Consider the following 21,882-nt stretch of genomic DNA (forward strand, 5'->3'; position numbering starts at 1 on the left):
GCGCTTAGAACTTCTAAAGATTAGGCGCAATACAAAGTCTTCATTATTATTATTATTATTATTATTATTATTATTATTATTATTATTTACATTATGTTCTAAAAATAAAAAAATTATATAACTGTATGAAGTTGGTAAGCTTGAAGGAATATATATATATATATATATATATATATATATATATATATATATATATATATATATATATATATATATATAATGTATGAATATACAAGCATCATCTATGCTACTCGGTATGTTCAATTAAAAAATAAATAAATAAATAAATATAAATATTTAAGAGACGAAGACTGACAGAATAAAAAAGGATAATGAGTCATTACATGAATCTGTATCGCAAATGCGATGCTGTCATTTCCCGCATATATGATATTGTACACAAGGATAAAACGTCATTGTCACAATTAACACAGTTCAGTTCATATTGTACCACAATATGTCCGATCGAAATGTCACAATATAAACTGTAATTACTATAAATTAATCCAAAATGTACATACAAGTATGCCCAACACCTTTATTAAAGCTTAGGATAAAAACTAGCATGTAATGAAAATGTTTACCTCCTTTGTACAAATTTAAAGCGTGTGGTGCGTTTAATTTTCAAACCTTTTTCTTTTCATTCAAATTACGTGCATTGATTAACTTGATTAAAGTGACTTTAGTTATAACTGACTGTTTACATATTTTTTTATAAATTGCAGACAACGAATAACCGTGTGATTAGTGGAAATGAACATTAGCAGTGTGTTAATTATTGTTTCTAAAACAAAATCGGATTTTTTATGCAAATTTCTAGTGTGCAGTAAATGTGATTTATTTTCATTCAGATTAGCTTGCATTCATTAACTTAATAAACGTGACTTTAATTATGATTAACTGTTGACGTTTTTTTTTCGGCGGTTTAGAGATGTGTTGGTATCTTCTTTAATTGCAGACGTCAATGAATAATGGCGTGATTAGTGGAAATTAATATTAGTGATAATTATTATTTTAAATATGGATGAATTGGGGGCGAATTGTCCCTTGACTTGAGTTGAAGTACCTTGGGAATTTTCTTGGTGTAGAAATATCTTGCTCCCATGTGGTATTGCTATTTATTTATAAATGTTGATAAATATTCACGTTACTGCACACGATCATTCTTCGTCTAAGTGGGAGTTATTTCCCTTGGCAACTCTTCGACCTCGCTACTTTTTACGTTAAATAAACAATGGCTAATTATTCACACTTTTTGTTTATCTATCTATCTATAAATACGTTGACGCAGTCACACTTGACTATTAAGCAACGGGTGGTACGTGGTCAAAGATAAAGTAAAGATGGAAGTGATAGGACAGTCAGAAGAGTAGTGATAGGAAAGGCAGAAATAAGTAAAAGTGTGTCAGTGTACGTTTTCGTCCCTTCATACTCAGACCAATCCGGCTACCGTAGCGGCAATGAGATATGGAACCTCAACCGGCATAGCCCTGAGAATCATTAGGTCTTACTTGTAGCTGACTAGTTCATTAGAATGTGATTTTGGAAAGCTCCTGCTTGTGAGATACCAAGTCAGGAGCTTCTGCAATTATTGATGGTAATTTGTTCCAAGTCCCTATCGTATATGGGAAGAAGCTGAACTTGAAACAATTTGTCGATGCTGACTTTAATTGGAACTTTTTCCTGTGGTTTGCCCTAGTTTGGCTATATGCCAGGGTCAGGTATTTGTCTGCTGGTATGTCCACTAGGTTGTTCGCAATCTTGTACATCATGGTTAGCTGAGCCTTGGTTCGCCTGGATTCGAGTGATTCCCACTGGATATGGTTCAACATTGCACTGACACTGCTAGTGTTACGATATTTGTGGTAAACCTAGCCGCTCTCCTCTGAACCATCTCTATCTTACTTGTTAGATCTTTACTATGTGGGTTCCATACAGTCAAGCAATACTCAAGACCTGGTCGAACCAGAGCGAAATATGCCGCACTTTTTACTTCTTCATTGTTGATTTGGAAGTTGCGGTGCAGGAAACCAAGGTTACTGTTCCACTTTTTCACTGTCTTGTCTATGTGCCTTTTCCAAGAGAGGTCTCTAGACAATTCCACCCCCCGAGATATTTTGTTGCCTGCTCATTGGCTAACTTGTGCCCCTTAAGAGTATATTCGGACAAGATTGGTGATTTTTTCCTGTAAACTCTTAGGATGCTGCATTTTTCTGGATGGAACGACATAACCCAAGTTGTTTGTGTGTGTTGTTGTTGAAATTAAAAGTAGGTAATTTATTGAGTCTTGACATGTTCTTTGAGAGTCTTAGGTTGTATTGGGGTGTTTGGCGAGACCCATTGTTTCGAGCATCAATTTGTGGAGGAAAATTCCTGGGTTTTCCCAGACTTTCGTCAATATAGGTGCGGTCGGCACGACGTCATAAGCTTAGCGACCTTCTTTCCGCCATATTGCGGAGGTGAAAACAATTGCTTAGTAACAGTACAGTAGCGTTAGTTATGTTTGATATGCTAACCATTTTAGTTTACCTGTATTTTGTTTATTATTTCAGTTTTCTGTTCAGAAGTGCTGCATCGTCTTCTGTAAAAGCTGGATATAAAATCACAAATGTGTGTCTGTTGAATATTGTTATAGACGCGATATATTTTAGGTTGATAAGGGTGGTAGTGGTTTGACGTTTTATCAATAAAGTACGGTGAAATCTCAGACAACACGAAATCACCTTATCGGTAATATAAATGAACACAATGAGTGCCAGCGTTACCACAACCCTCTGCTCGATTCGACCTTTCTCACGCGTCTTTTATCGCTTCAGAATCGCAAGAAGACTGAAAAACTACACGTATACATTAAAAAAAAAGTGACGTATGCATAACTCTCTTGATTTTCTAGAGGTTGCCAACTGATAAGATTATCTGTTGTTTCTACTGATATTTTTTCATAACAGAAAATAATAGTGGAGAAGAAAATATGATACTTTTATGAGAGTTGTTGTTGTTTTTGTGGGGTTTAACGCCATTTTTCAGCACATGATAGGCTATACATGGCGGCCAGTATTAATGGTGGAGGAAGAACCTGGGAAAACCCCGGAAAGAACCACCGATCCTCGAGAAGCTACTGGCAAGCTTTCTCACATACCCACATTGGCTGAATCTTAGACTTGAACTGCCGCAGACAGAGGTGAGATGGCAGTGATCTGTAACGAAGAGCGCTTTAGACCACTCGGCCACTCGGGGCCCCTATGAGAGATGTACTATTTATTATGATGATGATGAAAATGATTGAGAGAAGAAGGGGAAGAAAAAAAACAATAGGAAAAGAGAATATATTACTGATAAGGTGATTTCATGTAGATTTACCGTACTTTATTGATAAAACGTCAAGACTCCTGTGGTACGTGTCACGTACGTCTTACGTTTACAAAGTGACGCTGGATTGCGATGCTAATGCATGATATTTACAGGAACTTAAAAGTTGTGGAAATTAATGATTGTCCTTATAAATTTCCAGCAAATATTTGGGTAAATTACCCAACAAAATGGCCTGAAGTGACTTGGCCTGATATCTGTAACTATCTTACAGATACACCTGGTAAGTTTGTTTTTTTAACAAAATATTTTGTTGAAGTAAGTGAACACCTTTTTCTCAAACCTATTTTCCTTTAATTAAACTATATCAAAATCTGAAATTTTCAGTTGGTATTGCTTGTGATCCTAATTATTTTTTTAAAGTTCTCATTAATTTATATTTTTCCATAATTATTATTCTTTATTTGTCCTGTTTAAAACTTGATTTAATAATAAGTACTAAACGTTGCGTATTTTTCAACCTATGTACATTTATCCACACTGCATTTATAACAATAATTACAAATCTTAGGCATATTTTAAAATGTTGTATAAATGTCACCCACACGTTCCTAAAGTCACTAGAACAATGGCGGTCGTTTTCACCTTGGCGGTTGTAAATATGCACTGAAAATGCCCGGATGTGAAAAAGTGCCCAGATTCCCAACCCAACATATATGCAAAATTCAAGGACTTTTCACATTCGGGAAAAAAATTATCATTTCTCCCGATTTCCCGGTAGCGTGGGAATCATGTCTTCCTTACAGCATGTATATTGGGAACAAACACGTATACTCTAATCCAAATACTTTAAATAGAATCAGAAAGCTCAAGGGGCACCTTAGAAGGTAAGGATACAGAAGGATATATACTGAGGAGGCTATTAACAAACCTGACGAAATGACAGACGAGCTCTACTGAAATATAATAAAACTAAGAAAACCAGGGAGTGTGTTTCATACGCGATTACTGTTCACATCAATGTCGGTATACGAGTCACACTTTGAAAATGTTTCAGAGAAAGGTGGCTGGCCAAATTTTGTATGCAAGAGATTGATATGAGAAGTATTTTGATAAGGAAAACTGGAGTTAATAGCTAATTTAGAGAAAGAGAAACAAACAGTAAATCACACACACAGATTATGGTTCAATATTTAATGAACTTTAGTAAACCTATGATGATAATCACACCATCAAATGTACATTTCACCATACTTATATTTTTCACCATACCCGTATTCTTTACTAAATGAGGTAGAAGATGCAGTACTCACTGAGCACTGTCATATGCCTGAGCAGTTCAGTTTTTGTAGACACAATACATCTCAGGTTCAAATCTTTCTCACAATTGGACAATAGGGTAACAGTGAAATTTGAGGAAACACTAAGGTACATGGGGTGAGAAGGAACAGCAATCCTAAAAAAACCCACATTGCTTTGCACTAATCCTTTGTCGATAGCTGGTAACGACAGATTTTTAAGAGTAGATGTAAACTAGATCGATAAATGCAAATATTGCGTCTTTGAAGCCCTTTTGCCATCAACTAATTTGTCAGCTGCAAGTTACTCTGAACAAACAAAGGAACTGAAAAACCAAGCGGATATGCTTTGTAAAGTGGATATTCCTTTACTTGAGGAGATTACAATGGCCAGTCAAGTTCAAAGTTTGGCTCCACAACCAAGCATCTAAAAGGAAACACTAGAGGTATTGTTCCAGAGAAGTTTTTGTATGGTAGATCTTAAGTATCTCTTCACAGTCAATCCATATAATATGGACCTGAGGTTACCTTCTTGCCAGCTGATGGTAAATCTAAATCGCTGATAGGCCATACCCTTTTGCAAAATAAATAATGTTCTTTGGTTGCTAGAGGAGAAGCATGGTCTGTGATGCTTTCAGATAAGATGAGGATTTGAGTATCCAGGATCTGGATTTATCATTTGGATGTAACTGCTTTGCCACAGTTCAAAATATGCTACAATTCTGACTTGAAATTAATGATGAATAAATAAGAGGCCAAGACTCTGTACAAAAGTAGTTAAAGAACATGCATAACCTAACTGAGTACTGGACTATCTAACAGAGTACTGGACCATCTACTAGAGTTCTGGAGTATCTAATAGAGTACTGGAGTATGAACAATAAAACATGATTCATTTAGGATTTTCCCGTCCTTTTGGTCACCACCTTTAAAGGTTAAACGTGTTTGGAATGCACAAGTGCTGGAATGGCTAACTTACTTTGAAAAAATTGCACATATGACATTATGCACTAAAATGTGAGACAAAATGTGTATACATGAAAGCCTTAGCTCATGGAACCAAACAACTGATTTGGTTAGCTCCTTTAGTGCATGAAATGTAAAATGAACAATCCCTTTTCCACCACTGTACCTCCATTAGTTTCCAACTCCTAATTTATACTTGGGAGCAGAAACACCTGAGCTTACCATGCCTATTCTCTCTCCCTCTCTCTCTCTCTCACACATACACATGCACAAAGTTCCAAAACTTATTGCTTTATTGCACATTATTTGTGAATTTCGTGCACACAATTCAGGCTGTATCATGTTTTTCCTTCAAGTTCCTGAATCAAGTCTTCTGGTATTTCATCCTTTAAAATTTCTAGCGTTTTCTTCCACAAGGCTTCCTGCTTCATCTCATCTCTGAAGAAATTAAAATATTATTCATTAAATGAAAACAAGCAAACAGACAGTACATAAGAACGTTGCAACAATTATGAACTCTGCTTGCTCTTGTGTTGGGTACAGTAATGATTGTGGAAACACGAGAGAAAAATTTAGCTTGTAGATTAAAAGTCTTTGACAAGTGATCAAATAAATAGTTGCACACACACACACACTTTTTGTCTTTTTTAGGATGTATATAAAGCTTTACAATGAAGGTTGGCACTTTGATTTGGCACTGACAGCACGGAAAGACATATTACAGTATACTTTCTCAATGACAATCATATGAACACAACAAATTCCTCTTTGAACAATGTATCAGTCAAAGCAGCCATCAAGTAGTTTGATTCATTTTGTTTCTATATCAGTGACAAGAACTCCTGAAAATGGGAGGCAATTGGAAATTATTTAATGGTGTTGTTTCATTATTTTGTGGAATGAACATGAAAAGAACAATTCTCCAGTTTATTTTGTATATTCAAATGATAAACTGTCAGTCACTGAAAGCATTAATGGGGATTGCACTGTGAGAGACCTACTAGAATTCCAAATAATCTGCAAAATGATTTTTTGTTGCCTTTCCCATGGTTAGAAACTTAGTAAGGTTCAGTGGAGTAAATTGACTAGCAGACCGTCATATAATCACAGTAAAAGTGAAATATTTATAATTTACTGTAAAAATTATTTAATCAAGATTTTTGAAGTCATTTGCATTTTATAATTTCCTCACTTAGCTTCCGGTGTTGAATATCCACCACTGAGGCTTTTAAAGTAGATTCCCCCTATTCCCTTTAGGTCTGGGTTAACCACGGCATTGATAATGGGAAGGGCTCCATCAATTGGAGTCTTCATTTGTCCTGCAAATACACAAAAACAACTTTTGAGATCTGAAGCTTTCGAAAAGCAACACAAATACATCAATTACACAACGACTAAGCATATCAAGCAGGCAGAACTGAATCTATCAAATAAATATAACGATGAAGCTTTCTCCAACCAGTAGGCAAAATATTTGATTTTAATTTACCTGGCCTTGAAGTCATAATCACTCATTTTTGTCAGAAAAGATGCGTAAGCCCCCATCTCCTAATTTTAATAAAAGGTCACCAACTAATGCTGTTTAAAATTATAATCATCTTGTCAATTCTGTGTTAACTTTCTCATACGAATGGCCCATTCAGAAGCTCACAACTCATATTACTGTAAAGGAAACATTCCAAACTGTTATGCTTGCAAGATTCAAGCACCTTACTTTTCATTTAATGGCAAAGTTTAATTTAAATTTCTCTTTTTGTCCATAATCTTAGTAACCATTGAGCCAGTTAGTGTGTCATACAGAGAATGGACTACATTCATTACTGATTGGTTGCAAGGAACTGATACCAATTTATTCCTGTGCAGATTAAACGGTAACCATCAATCAGAAATGAATGTTCCATTCACTTTGTGATATACCAGATGAGTATGCCTGGATACACAATAACCACCAGTCATAACTGAAGCAGCCAATTCACTATGCGAAATACCTTAGATGTATACATTCCAAACAGTATGCAAGTAGACAAGACATGAAGCAAAGGATAAACCTCAAGCAAAAGTGGCCATTAAGTAAAAAGGTACTTAGATTGTACATGTTGAAAACATCATGTTTCCTTTACGGTCATACAGGTTATTAGTAGCTGAAGGCACCAACGGAATTGACATGGGGTCAGATTCTGAGTTACTGCATTAAAGGAATGGTTGCTATCAAATGTTTTCCATTTTTATTGTCAAAGTGAGTGTCTGTTCATTAGGTAAGTGAGTGTCAAGTTATACTTCTATGTCAGTCGTCCACTATTCATTGTGCGTCTGTCAACAACAGTATCTCTGGACATTTCTTGATTAAACTTGGCATTTGGACTCTTGACAACCTTAACACAACCTAAAATAGTTAAGACAGAAACAAAATTAATCACCAAAAACTCTGGCTACACTGTTAAATGCTTTCATCAGACGAAAATCCTGAAAATTCCTGGAGATTTCCGTGTCTACAATTCCGGGATGCAGACTGTTGACTGAGACATTGGACCCTTTGAGGCGTCTTTGCATGCTATGCATCTGCATGATCTAGAAAAAGGAGAAACTAGTCAAGGTTTACATTACTAAGAGGTTAACTAAAATAAACATACTGTGTTTAAGACTTGTTATCAGTTGTTACAGTAGAAAGGGTCTTTCCTGTCAATACTTTTTAAAATATTCCGATGGATAAAATATTGCAAGGGATGCTTATTTTTCTTTCTACAAGTTGAACACAATATTGATATAAGAACTTCTTAAACATGACTCTGTCAACATCATCATTTGCATTTCTTCATTTGCTGACATGAAAAAAATTATTGTCGGTATAAAGTCAAGGTCGCAATGACTTAAGAATATTTCTTCTAGAGGAGAACATAGATTATATAGATCTACAGCCGCACCATAACTTGAGTAGCGATATATATTTTACGTTGTCAGCTTTTGTCTGAATTTTTTTGTTGCACAACTCCAAAGAACTCTATATGCTGGGAACCACATTATGATGTAAGGTTTTTGACACTTAAACAATAATTCCAGCTAGTTTGACATTTCAGTTGTTTATGTCAGCACATTGCTGCTGAATTTGTTTCGTACTCACTAACTTCTACTTTTTAAGGTAATTTGTAGATAAGTCATCATTGTTTTTTCAGAAAATAATGACAAATACATCTGCTATGCAGTGCAAACATTTGGAAGAGCACTCCAGAAAGTATCTGAAAGCTTTGGCTGTAACACTTCGCATGCAATCCGTCTAACTTCTGGAAGTGACATATAGCAAATTTGATCAAAGCAAACCTTTGCAACAGCACTCGGGCTCAAACACATCCATCATGCATCGGTAAGGTTTTGCATAGTAGGAAATGTGAACTATTCCGTTATTTTACACACACACACACACACACATTAATGTTGATTAGCGACATAAAACTTAAGCTTGTAGCTTACTGCAAGATTATGCTGTCAGTAGAAACAATGTTCTTTGCAAAATGTAGTATCATCCATGAGGAAATAAAATTGAAAATCTTACTTGGTAAAACATCTTTTGTTGCATTACTGTCATACATTTTGCTTGATAACATAATACAAAAGGTATTGTATGAAATTTGAGATAGCTACAAAGCCAAGGCCGACATGCCTACTGATAAAGCATGCTCGATGTGAACAAAGTTTATTGAGAGATGCACTCAATCAAACAATCAAATTATGTTCGACAGTGTCACTTTCTTTATTGGAAATGATTTTGCATTCTTAACAGTAAGTATAACTTGCGTAATAAACACGGCAAAATGTAAGATTTACGATTTCAGAAAAAGTCCTTACATGATCAGGCAAGCTTAAACGGATTTAAACTTTATGCAAACATACTGTGTAGTACAGTTTGTGTGTGAGAGAGAGAAATTTGGATTTGTAGCGTAAAAAATTGTAGCTTTAACATTTTTTCAGTTACACTGCTATGATGTCGGGCAGTGTATAGCTAAGTGTAGCAGTGGGGCATCATGCTGCAGCCACAGCCGACCAGTCCTAACAATAAACTCTTAATGCTGAGTGCCAAGTGAGCAGCTGTTAGTACCATTTTTATAAGTCTTTGCTATGACTTGGCCAGTGTTCAAACCTGCTACCTCCCGCATCAGAGGCGGATGCTCTAACCACTAGACCACCAGAGCAGTCCATATTGTGCATTGTACATGGCATTTAAATACACATGCTTTTCTCCCATACAAATCCTATTTTCTAGATAACTCTTTAATAATGTATTTTAGTTTTGTTATTGATAATGAGCGAATAACACTTCAGCAGTGCAAACATTTATGTAAAAGACTTCAAAAAAGTTATGGGTGTAATACCTTCCTCATGCTCCATCAAGAGCCTTCATAGCACCCAGGCAGGGTCAGATATGTCCCTTGTAATTTGGAAACCTTTTGTTCACGAAAAAAAATACATTGAATAATTCTAAAATATTAAGTCAAAGTGCAAAGGATTTCACATCACCAAAACATTCTATCTGTTCATGTCATCAAGATAAAAAGTAATTCATCAAATATAGCTATCTCAACGAGTAAATATCAATCAAGGTTTTTACCTGGTATAGTTTTGATCTCCCATAATAATCCAGTCTCCCAAATTTCTCTGGGTCTCCACTATAGTTCATGGTGTTCAGGTCAAAGTTACAGGCTCGGTGAGCATCACTGGAAACCAGCACGATCCTACAATCCTCTCCAGACTTTCTCATGATTGGCAGCAAGTGTGCAATAATGATGAAGTGGCTCAAGTAATTCACCTGAAGGCATACATTTGTAAAGCACATGAGACCCGTACATACCCCCCCCATCCTGCAACATCAGATGTCAATAATTATGACTACACCTCTGAAGGCAAGGTAATTCAATGATATACAACTGGTTTCCTATCCAGAACATTATTTTTCACATCGATTTATCGGTTTTCTCAATTTAACTTAGCTGGATAAGATCTGTAAGCCCATCCAAGGCCAAACAATTTATAACAAAACAAAGTTAACAAATCCATGATCTAGAGGTCAATTCATCCATCACGTCAGTGAAGAACTTTAAGAGCAATCTTGCATCTGTTAAAGCCGATACCGCTGCTGGAAAAGTGGTGGCGATATCTTACATTCATCTGATGAAGCTTTGACTAAAATAATGAGTTGCTTTCTGTGTACTGTGAAGTCTTCTTTTTATTTTGTCATCCTTTACATTTAATGTCATTATTGTAATACAAAAATGAAACTTGTATATGCCACTCGCTGCACTGAAGTCTTGTATATGCCACTCACTGCACTGAAGTCTTGTATATGCCACTCACTGCACTGAAGTCTTGTATATGCCACTCACTGCACTGAAGTCTTGTATATGCCACTCACTGCACTTAAGTCTTGTATATGCCACTCACTGCACTGAAGTCTTGTATATGCCACTCACTGCACTGAAGTCTTGTATATGCCACTCGCTGCACTGAAGTCTTGTATATGCCACTCGCTGCACTGAAGTCTTGTATATGCCACTCACTGCACTGAAGTCTTGTATATGCCACTCGCTGCACTGAAGTCTTGTATATGCCACTCACTGCACTGAAGTCTTGTATATGCCACTCACTGCACTGAAGTCTTGTATATGCCATTTGCTGCACTGAAGTCTTGTATATGCCACTCACTGCACTGAAGTCTTGTATATGCCACTCACTGCACTGAAGTCATGTATATGCCACTCACTGCACTGAAGTCTTGTATATGCCACTCGCTGCACTGAAGTCTTGTATATGCCACTCACTGCACTGAAGTCTTGTATATGCCACTCACTGCACTGAAGTCTTGTATATGCCTCTCACTGCACTGAAGTCTTCTTAATCTTTTCCACAAGAAATGCAACCATTTTAAGACTAGAGAGGAAAGCATCACTCATATTTCATTGTGTCAGACAAATGACATTCTGTTTTTAGTATAAAGTGTTAAAAGAAAATTGTATGCATGGTTCTTTCTCAATAAAATTGCCACACAAGTACATACCTGTAACATAACTTCATAGCCATCTTCTGTTTTTGCTGCAAAGTATGAAACATTCATTGAGTTTCTATAACTCCTGATGAATTTCATATTATCACTCTGTCTGTTTTTGTTTTATGAAACGTTCATAAATTTAGACAAACTTTAAAATAATTGTTATAATGGCATGATAATCGAATGAAGACATCTATATATGTATATAAATATACAGACTGAATTTCATTTGTGTACCGAATATTCTTGATGCTGAAAGAAGTACTAATGCATAAATTTTCTAAATTTTTACCTCGTTTTCACTTTTTCTGCTCGATTAAAAATGTCGAAAAATATTGAAATTGACTCTTTGTTAGATCTTTAAAAAAAAGGCTGAAAATCGCATTTAAAGATGGATAAACTTCGACGTACACAGGGTTTTTGTGTCGACAAGTAATATGATCATGTGACAAATCAAACTGGTAAACTAAGATGCAAATGGCACATGTGGATGTTTATGCTTTCAATTAATTTATTTGATAACAAAAGGATATTTACTTCTGTCACCCATACTTTTTGGCAAAATGGTCAGTGCAAAAAGTAAAGACTTTTGTAAAAATGTGAAAAATTATTGTAATGACATGAAAATATATTGATGTCATTTACATAGGAATACAAATAGGGCAAACAAATTTGAGTTAAATTTGCTTAACTGTCAAAAACGCTTTTCTGTCAAAATATTAAGAAATGTGCATTAAAAAAATGAAACACTGCTGCAATGGTGTAAAAATCTAACATGCCATTTACTACTCAGTTGGTCTAAATGGTTAGAGTGTCTGCGTCTGATGCGGGAGGTTAAGGGTCTGAACCTCAGCTAAGTCATATCAAAGACATTAGCTACATTAAAAAACCGACTAAAAAGCCCACAAAAAACTCAAACCATAAACAAAAAAAAACATATACAAAAATGCCATCTGCACAAGAATACAGGTATGACCAGCAAATTTAATTTATCAACTTTAAGTAGTTTAAAGTAATCTTTCTTTCAGTATTGTCGAGAGGGATGAATGCTTAACAAGGCCCAAATCAAGATGCAAATCAACATGCATAACATCATGTCATACAGGCATTTACGTATAATATATTAACTGTCATTTCTCCCAAGTCTGTAAAAATGCCTCTTAAAAAAAGTTAAATATGAGAAAATGAATTTATTGGCTATAAAAGGCAAACGCTAATAACTGAAAGAAACTCATAAAAGCTCAGTTTTCCTATGTATTGTTAAATAATAATGGCTTCTTCTCTAAAAGTGAAAATATAAGATTTTAAATACTGAGCAAATAGTGTGTGTAAAAGGCATTCTAAAGCTTTAATCAGGATAAAAGTTGTATACCTACACTACTTGCAGCAGTGGTAATTCGATTTGGTCATCTCTGTCTGTTTGTCCAGAGAAGCTTGTTAGCTAGATCGCTAAAAAGATCACTAATTGTAGCTAGCATATTTGTACCTATATTGTTAAAACTATTAGATATTAAATTAAGTAACATAAAGAAGAGAAACCAACAAATTTTGCAACATTAAACAAATTAATTCCCAAGAATACAAAATGAAAATTCAAAAGATGATGACAGTATTGTGAAATAATCATAAACGTTCTATCACAAGTCCAAAAGTGAAGTATGAATTCCCGTAATCTTGATTGTCATGATGCATCACAGTGATATCATCCATAATGTCTTTGAATGACTCAATAACATCAATGCAGTATTACGTCTTAATGCCAATGAGCACTTTGTAATTCCAATAAATAATTTAAATAAATGATTTCTATCAAATTGCATGTCAACACAACTGACAACTCTGATATATATATATATATATATATATATATATATATATATATATATATATATATGTAGACAATTCACATACATACTAATTTCACTTGACACAAGACACAATAAAATTTCTCAAGGAAAGACCTATAAACTCTAATCCAATAAACATCTTTAGTAAAATGACAAAAGTCAGGTAGGCCAAAACTCTACCCTCAATCACAGACAAAGGTCAAGTCACAATAGATATATTAAATATGCATATCAATATGAAGATAACCTAATTGTATTTTCAGGACAATACTGCAATTTCTCAGTATTGGACTTTGTACGATTCAACATCAATCACGTAACGTGGACAAATGAAATTTGGTAGGCTTATTATGTGCATTACTTCTATATTTCAAGCTTTATAGAAATGTTTCTTTTTAAATATATCTTTATAAGATTTGGACTTGTACTTATGATTTAGACGCTATCTCGTCTGCCCAACCATACTGCCTCCCGCCTCTGATCAATCTTTTGGTCACCCTAAGCAAATCTTGGCAAAATAAACTTATTCTATAGAGAGAAATAGTGCTATACCATTAGCTATGTTCATGTTTTGTTTAGGTAAGGAAATATATCCAACTTACTGAATGGCATGAGTGCCACGCCTGCATTACAGACGAGCACGTGCAATTCTCTTCCAGATGACTTGTATGCTTCTATAAAGCTTCTGACAGATTTAAATGAGCCAAGGTCCAACTCCATGAATTCCATGGATAATTTTTCCAATTTGCAAATGGCAGGGGTTCCCTTTACTTTTTCTACCTGGAATTCATCTTGAATCTTTTGCATGGCCTGAAATTATGTTAAGGTATTAGAAAAGCTTAATCATCTATGCAGGTTATATTAGAAACACATTTATTTCCTTTCTTTTTGACAGATCTATCAGTCTTCACCTCTTTATAATTATCATTACAGTATGTCAAACACTTCCTGGCATTGGTATAGTCTACAAAATTTTTGCAGGGTGGGGTGGGGTACGGATGACATCTGAGTCATTTTAATGGTCAAAAAAGAAAACAGCATACAGTTCTCGAGGTGGTAAGAGACATGGTAAGAAAAGAGGACATAAAATGTTTCCATACAATGCTAGAGCACATAAGGACAGACAGGAAGCACAAGCATTTACTTTCATTTTGAATAAAAAATAGTCATCGTCATAGCATATGGAAATTACCACGCACTATATATCCACAATACTTCGAGGAAAGAATTCATTTCATCGTCATATTTTCGTGCATACTACAATGAACTAGATAAAAGAAATTTGTATATTAGCACATTAGTGTTTTGCTAGTTTTTCTTGCCCTCTTGGTCAGTCCCATCATTTCAGACCAAGCACGGACTTCAGACAGCTCTCGATTTAAACCACCAGAGCTGTCTTTTCCAGGAGTGGGTGAAAGAGGGGTGGAAAAGAAAATGAGTCAGGTACGTACCTTTTCAGCCCTTTCCTTTGACCTGCATGCCATTATTACTGTGGCTCCCATCATAGCAACCCATTTTGCTGCCTCGTATCCTAGACCTGTCAGTGGTAAATGTTTATGTAAATTTATGGATTTGATTTTCTAAGTGTAAAAGCAACAAATAGTAAACATATTTTTTCCATTATTACTTGGCAGAAACAGAAGACAGACAAACACTGGCAGACTGACAATTTCATTTTGTATTGTTTTCTTTGTTTCAATTTTGATTTGAATTCGAAGTTCTCTTCATTGTTAATTATAATTATTCAACCCATCTGAAGGCCGAACTTCTACCATCCTAGTCAACCCACCCCACCCCATAAAAATTAAATGGTAAGCTGAAATAAGCACCTAAAAGTAGTGTAAAATCGAAATGAAGTTGGAATCCATGTTATAACTTAAAGGTAACATTATCTCTTGTCTACAAATAATTACGGTGTGGCCTGGCGTGTACTTTGCTTTAAGTGAGTGAGGGGGAGGGGCGGGGCAATAAGCGAAATATATTAATATTATTCTTAATACTGATGAATTCATCACGATATAATTTTCCTGTTTCATCTGTCAAAAACAACAACGAAATGACTCCAGGTGGCTTCCGTACTAACTAGCCTCACTGTTACGGATGGAATTTGTACTTTTAAACCGTCCTGAGTGGGCGTTAAAGTGCTCCGTAGTATTTACACCCATCATAACTGGATGTAAAGCTCTTGCATTACCTGTACATATATACTTTTGGGGATATGGGATAAAGATACTCGTTTATTCAAGTATCATTGGCGACATAAAATAAATTACGCTATACAATGACTATTATCACGGTAGGGAAAGCAGTGCTGGTGCACAGGCTAAAATGGATGTTGAAACGTACATGCTAATATTAGTGCTCTTACACTGTCGCGTGAGGTACTGGTACACTTGCACTAAGTATCTCTGTCATATACATACCTGTATTTGCACCAGTAATCACAACAACTCTGTTGTGTGGTAGCTCTACTACAGGGAACGACTGCCTTCCTCCCATTTTTCTTATGCTTTGTCTTGTATTGTAAAATACTGCAAATTCACTTCTTTTCGTCAGTCTTGTGAAGGGAAGGAAAACGCGCGTAACTAATCACGTGAACGTTAGTACACAACCGTATATCTTTGCATTAGAGTTGCCCCGATCGATGAAGTTTCTTTTCTATTTTTATACTGTGCCAAGGCTGGAACTGAAAGTTGTAAACATCCTGAAGTTGCAGAACATCATGTTCAGTTCATATCTGTTAATGTTGTAGGTATCATCAGGCCCGGCCCTAAGGCAATGCGAACCAGGTAACCGCCTTGGACCCCGCACTTCTCCGCAATGCTATTTTTTTCCTTGGGGCCCGGCGCTCATCGTTTGATGCCTTGAGCCCCGCGCATCCTAGGGTCGGGCCTGGGTATCATGGTACAAATTGTTTTTCCATAGATCTCAATGCTAATGTTTTGTGAAGTATATATATATATATATATATATATATATATATATATATATATATATATATATATATATCCTACTTCAGCATGCCTGTCACACACTGTCATAGAGAACAGTGTTAGATTGCCAATTTGATAAGAACAGAACCAGGTACTCCAATGCATTTAAGAGAAATAACTCTCCAGGAACTAAACAGTGTTAAGAGTTATCATGTAACAACAGATGTAGTTTCAATGACGTGTATAACATTTTTTAAAAATCATTAAAAAAAAAATACAAAATATGATCTATATATGAATTAACATAATCTTACATGTTGCCAAGAGACTCAACATTTTTTAAAAGCCGGACAGAGAACTACAGCTCTTACATAATGCGCCAATAATAGCTAATTATGTTGTTTATTTATGAATACAATGTTCCCAACACCTTAAACGCTGCCCATATGAGTATTATAGTAATGTGGGGGTTCCGGACCACTTATGGGGTGGGGTGGGGGTCACTCAGTGGCAGAAAAGTGTGTGTGTGTGTGTGTGTGTGTGTTTATGTGTGTGTGTGTGTGTGTGTGTGTGTGTTATGGGGGGGGGGCACTTTTCATGGGTGGTCAGTCAATCGCAGAAAAAGTGGGGGTTTCATATGTGTTAACGCAAACGTATAATATGGTGTGTGTCCTAACACAGTGAAAAAAGTGTTAGTTTTGACAAGTTTAATTTGGGTGTGAGTGAATGTATTGAGTGACGAAACGTGCGTTTAGTTAGGCAAAGAGACGTGTCTGATGTTTTTGTGTTCAAAAAGGCTAAGTTTGAGTTACTATAAGTGCAGTATCTTTTATCATCAAAGTTGAATAATCCTTTTTTGTTGATAAGCAATGTGGCTATGTGAAGTCTGTATAACTTTAATGTCCTCATGGCGTAATAACAAAGACCCTCGTCTACGGCTTCTTTGAAATGGCGGGTGGTAGCTATGTGACTGAAAGTAGATTCGTTGACACCGTTTACTTTTTCTTGATCATTCCTGAGTTTTGTTGTGAAACAGTACATATTTAATCTTAACGCGATGAATATGACTATGAGAACTCCACTGGTTTCATCCTTGAACTTTCCATGAACCTTTTTATTATCTGCACAGTAAAACGGGTTATCTTTTGAATAATCACTGTGGTCAAAGTATTATTGGAGGTCGTACATATCCTGGTAAACGTCATGTGTTTGAATATCATAGATGAGTGAATCGGTAACCGTCATGAGCAGACTAGTGCGATCTCTGTACATCAACTTCTTAAATCCATAATGGAAATCGAGAACGAGCATTTTAGAAAGATCGAGTACAGTGGCTCCAGCGTCAATGAGTTTATCCAGTTTAATTTTTTCTTTCATGAAGGCATCCGATGAGACAAGTTTAGTGATTTCAACGTTTCTGCTGTTATGCATGTTCGATTTTGTTGTTTGTTTGTTAGTTGTTTTATTTTTTTTATTTCATTACATTCTATTGTAATATAACATTGAATGCTGGAATTGACCTTATCCAAAACAGGCTTCATTTCTGATTGACCTGATTTACTTTTTTTTGTTATTTTATTTTGTCAAAACAACTGGAATGGCTAAATTATTCTCTCTTTGTTATTAAGAGAGGAAGTAAATATATTTATCTGGGTCAAAATTTGGGAACTTCCTGAGTGCAATTCAGGTTATGGTTTTGATTTTGTAAACATCAGGATTATTCTAGAAGGTTATTTTCCATTAGGTAATGTTTTTCTTCTTTTTAAAAAAATGATAATTGTTTCCTGAGATCAAGCTGAGAACGATATAATCTTGTAATTGTGAAGACTTTGTCATTCGAGTTTTAAATTCTTGCACTTTAAAGTTGTATATTATATGTTGTGACCAGTTGTATTGGGCTAGAATCTTTTTTATTCAAATTATTGAATTTAAGTGATTATTTTCTCTGGAAATACAAAAGTGCTCTTTTAAAATTATTGGATAAAGACATTCACTGGAATTTATACTGATTTCAAACCTGAAATTATATTACTGTGATTCAACAAAAGACTTGGTACATCAACACTCTATAAGCTATAACAGACACGTTATCGCCTTCAGTTTTTGAATTTTACCTGTACGTTTACTGAGTTTTATGCAGGACTTGAATTTATTAAGACTTGTGTCTGTAATTTCTGGATTATTTGCGGATTTAATTCGCAATACCATAAGTTTTTGTGTGTGCTCATTTTCACTTTGTATTATTGGGAAATAGATTGATTATTTGTTAAATTTTACAAAGCTTGTTGTCTTTCACTCTTTTCTATTATTTTAAGGGCATAGACTTGTTAACACTGCGTTTTTTGGTCTTTTCGATGGCCTTTCTGAAGACGCTGTTGTTCATGACTATGAAGAAATTTTTGTCGAAATCCATGTTAGCTTTGGTTCGTTGCGATGTATTGAAGTCAGTGTGACTTTTCATCCACGGAGTCTGATTAAACTTGAGTGCACGATGAACTGTATCAAGTACCAGTCCGTGTCTCAGTGCCTGATTTAGTAAAACGTAGTGCATGATTTACTTGGTCTTCTTCATGACATTGGGTATACGTTTTTTTTAAACCTTGGTATCGTGCTAGTTGTTCCGGAGAGAGCATCTCATTCTAGACCAATAGTCGTTCAGCGCAGAAGGGATAAGCGCTGTGTAGATCATGTAAGAGATGTGGGTAGGTCAAGTCGACTTCGACAAAATAGACAATGTCGTCGACTTAACCGGCAGCATGTTCCTGCATAAACTGTTCACCTGATATCCAGTGAAATCCGCCTGTGGGAATAGGTTGTGACATAGCCCAGCCATAGATAGATGGTTTAACGATTCGGATGGTTTAACGCTGCGATGATAACTTGTCCGTCATGTCCTCGTAAATTATGAGCGATGACGGGAATTAAAAACGTGGATCTTTCAAAATGGAGGTTGCACCGGGATAACATTCTTTGATGTAGCAGTGATCTCTAACTTTTTTATCATGCGGTTTGAAATACTCTTTACTGGTGTAACAGCGATTTACTCCGTCGCGACATCCGGTACCAAACATGATTTCCCGACATTTCATCGCGATGCTGAAACTGTGCCTGAACGATATCTAAAAGGCTTTGATGAATTTTACTTTCCGACGTAAATTTATCTATCGTAGACAATGTAACACGGTAACGTTTGAAAAGATCACCAGTAAACGTCAGCGTGAGGACGTACGCAGAAAATATGCCGAGCAACGGGCGGCTTCACGTCAAAAAAATCATCGAGGAGAAAGTGGGTCAGCAGGTGTTTTAGTGCGATGTCGCCCAGTAGTTTCTTAAACTCGTCAAAGAGGCATTAGCCAAACAGCAGGAAATCGGTACTGCTCAACAAAAGAGGCTCATGGAAAAACTGACGAATTTCGAGGAACAGCTAGAGGATCAGAACAAGGCCGCGTGTGACACACTGACCAGAGTCATCAACCTAGATCAAATTAAAGGGATCAAGGCGTCTCTCAAAACGACCGGAGACCGATTAAAAAGAGTATAAAAAAGAACAAACGCTTGAGAAAAAAGTTGGGCCTGGGAGATTTACCATCTGAGTCGATTCATAGCCTGATCAAAATCCATTCTGATCTCAAGTCGTATGGCAGCACTATGCTCAGTCTTCGCTATGGTGTCAATCGCAATATCAGCGCTTTCTTCATCAAAACCATAAGCAGAGATAAACCCAGAGTGACGGTTCTGTCTCCGACCACACGAATCCTGTTTGGAGTTATATTCCCCGATCAAGTGCGAGATCAAGCACAAGAACAGGCAACTGCGTTGCCTACAGTGACGTTACCGTCACCACTTGCACCTAAACTCATTAATAATTTTCATCGACAAATACGCTTATCCTGTGGGTCTGTATGAATGAGGAAATACTCAATGTACACGTAAGTGAACAGCACCAAGTGAACCTGCACAGACTGTGGGTATATCCTCTCGTGATTCCTTCGCTGGGGAGCTCAATAGATTTTACGGGATCTTGAGAACAAGGTAAATGCATTGACTACATCTCATGCGGCAGTTGGTATCATGATTTCAGGTTATTGACTAAAAAGAGTATGGTGACACAGTGGGCAACTATAGCAGGACAGTGCGACTGTATCACTGTGCGATTTTTATAACTATTGCGACTGTATCTCACTGCCATTAGTATATATAGAATTGTATCGTAGATTCACTCCCGATTACTTGAGGCTGAACGATCGTACTCCCGTCGACGGATACGAATATATGGAGTATCAGGATAACAATATCACTAATCTCAACGCGAGCATACACGGAAAAAATAGAAACACGTGACTAGGATGTGTATCTGCTTCCACACAAAGCTTTTCAGGAGATTAAAAGAAAGTTACAGCCTTTGGTTGGAGAAGATTATGCCGCTTATGCTCAGATCACGCTGCAGAACAATGGCTGGTCATTATTTAAACTGGCACAATACCAGCTGTATAACCGGACTGTGGAAAAAAAAATCAATGGCTATTTACTACAAGCTAGCACGATCCTGAATTTAATGACGTACAGCGATGATTATGTGCGATCGCGTACGACCATTATGTGGTGGTTGAAAGATACCAATAATGATGCTGCCACTAATACAGAATTTGCTACGAAGGTAGATATGCTCATAATGCTTGGAGGCAGTAATGCCGATACTCTCTACGGAGGTAATTTCAGAAATAATTTTGCTTCTTCACGACATGGCACGTACAATGTGTAATTCACAGCACGTCGATCTCTCACCGAATCCAGTCGAGAAATTTTAACGATGCTTGCTCTGAGCAGCACTTTTGGAATATGTCGTGATATCAGCACGGTCTTAGGAATGGTTAAACATACGATGATATTAGAAATAGACTCCCCCACGCAGTAGATGCACAGAACGGGTGCAGCTGAAGCTGAAGCAGATGGTCGGTTTACTATGACGTGGCTTGCGCTGTGGAAGCCAAAAATAAAACCCTCGGTTGGTCACTTGCTTAAATTAGAAGCTACCTTGGCTCGATTTACCAAAATCTTTACTTTGAGTAAAACCGAATTTACATGCAATAAATCGCTCAAGCTCAGGTGACCACGTCGTGGAGAGTGGCCAAGAATCCAGGTAGCAAACTTCCCAGACCTGTGTTTGTGGCTTCCCTGTTATCGGCACGGCGTGAACATCAAACTGGAAACAAACACATGTTCGATCATTTAAGTTTATTTCGTATTCATGTTCGTATCAATTCAAGACAAGAACTGGAGTATAATTTTGATGCAGCACAGGATGTATATGACAACACCTGCGCATGGTGGTGTATTTTTTATATCCAGCAGAGATACAGCCGAACATCAACTGTCGCAGTAATCTCATCGCGTCTTACAGCTGCACAGTCGTTTAGTGCATATGTAGAATATAATGCAACAGTAATCCAATCATGAACTCGTGGTCTCTCAAGTGTAAACGGACAGTAAAAACC

The 21,882-nt window shown here is 36.4% G+C and overlaps 1 protein-coding gene and 1 pseudogene across 1 annotated transcript; both read right to left on the bottom strand.

Annotated features, from left to right (window-relative positions):
* Window positions 1-352: 352 nt before the first annotated feature.
* Window positions 353-2,229, bottom strand: LOC149772653 (uncharacterized; annotated as a pseudogene).
* A 2,259-nt stretch (window positions 2,230-4,488) lies between these two features.
* On the bottom strand, window positions 4,489-16,294 carry LOC149772654 (retinol dehydrogenase 14-like). Its single transcript, XM_089947520.1, has 8 exons — window positions 15,878-16,294; window positions 14,906-14,991; window positions 14,057-14,264; window positions 11,617-11,651; window positions 10,174-10,371; window positions 7,991-8,141; window positions 6,766-6,892; window positions 4,489-6,011 (listed from the first exon to the last, which is right to left on the bottom strand). Exons 1-8 carry the CDS (start codon window positions 15,951-15,953, stop codon window positions 5,912-5,914), a joined length of 981 nt encoding a protein of 326 aa, XP_089803646.1. The 5' UTR covers window positions 15,954-16,294; the 3' UTR covers window positions 4,489-5,911.
* Between the last annotated feature and the right edge of the window lie 5,588 nt (window positions 16,295-21,882).

The sequence above is a fragment of the Sinohyriopsis cumingii genome, unplaced genomic scaffold, assembly GCF_028554795.1.
Source record: "Sinohyriopsis cumingii isolate HCF-2022 unplaced genomic scaffold, ASM2855479v2 utg001311l, whole genome shotgun sequence".
In the NCBI taxonomy this organism is placed as follows: Eukaryota; Metazoa; Mollusca; class Bivalvia; order Unionida; family Unionidae; genus Sinohyriopsis; species Sinohyriopsis cumingii.

What these genes read in the sequence shown, in the direction of transcription:
- LOC149772654 (XM_089947520.1), bottom strand. Translation starts at nt 15,953, where the DNA reads ATGGGAGGAAGGCAGTCGTTCCCTGTAGTAGAGCTACCACACAACAGA. An exon ending in GATTACTGGTGCAAATACAG is followed by an intron (nt 14,992 to 15,877) that starts GTATGTATATGA and finishes TACCACTGACAG; the next exon opens with GTCTAGGATACGAGGCAGCA. An exon ending in CAGTGTAGCCAGAGTTTTTG is followed by an intron (nt 6,893 to 7,990) that starts GTGATTAATTTT and finishes GTGTATTTGCAG; the next exon opens with GACAAATGAAGACTCCAATT.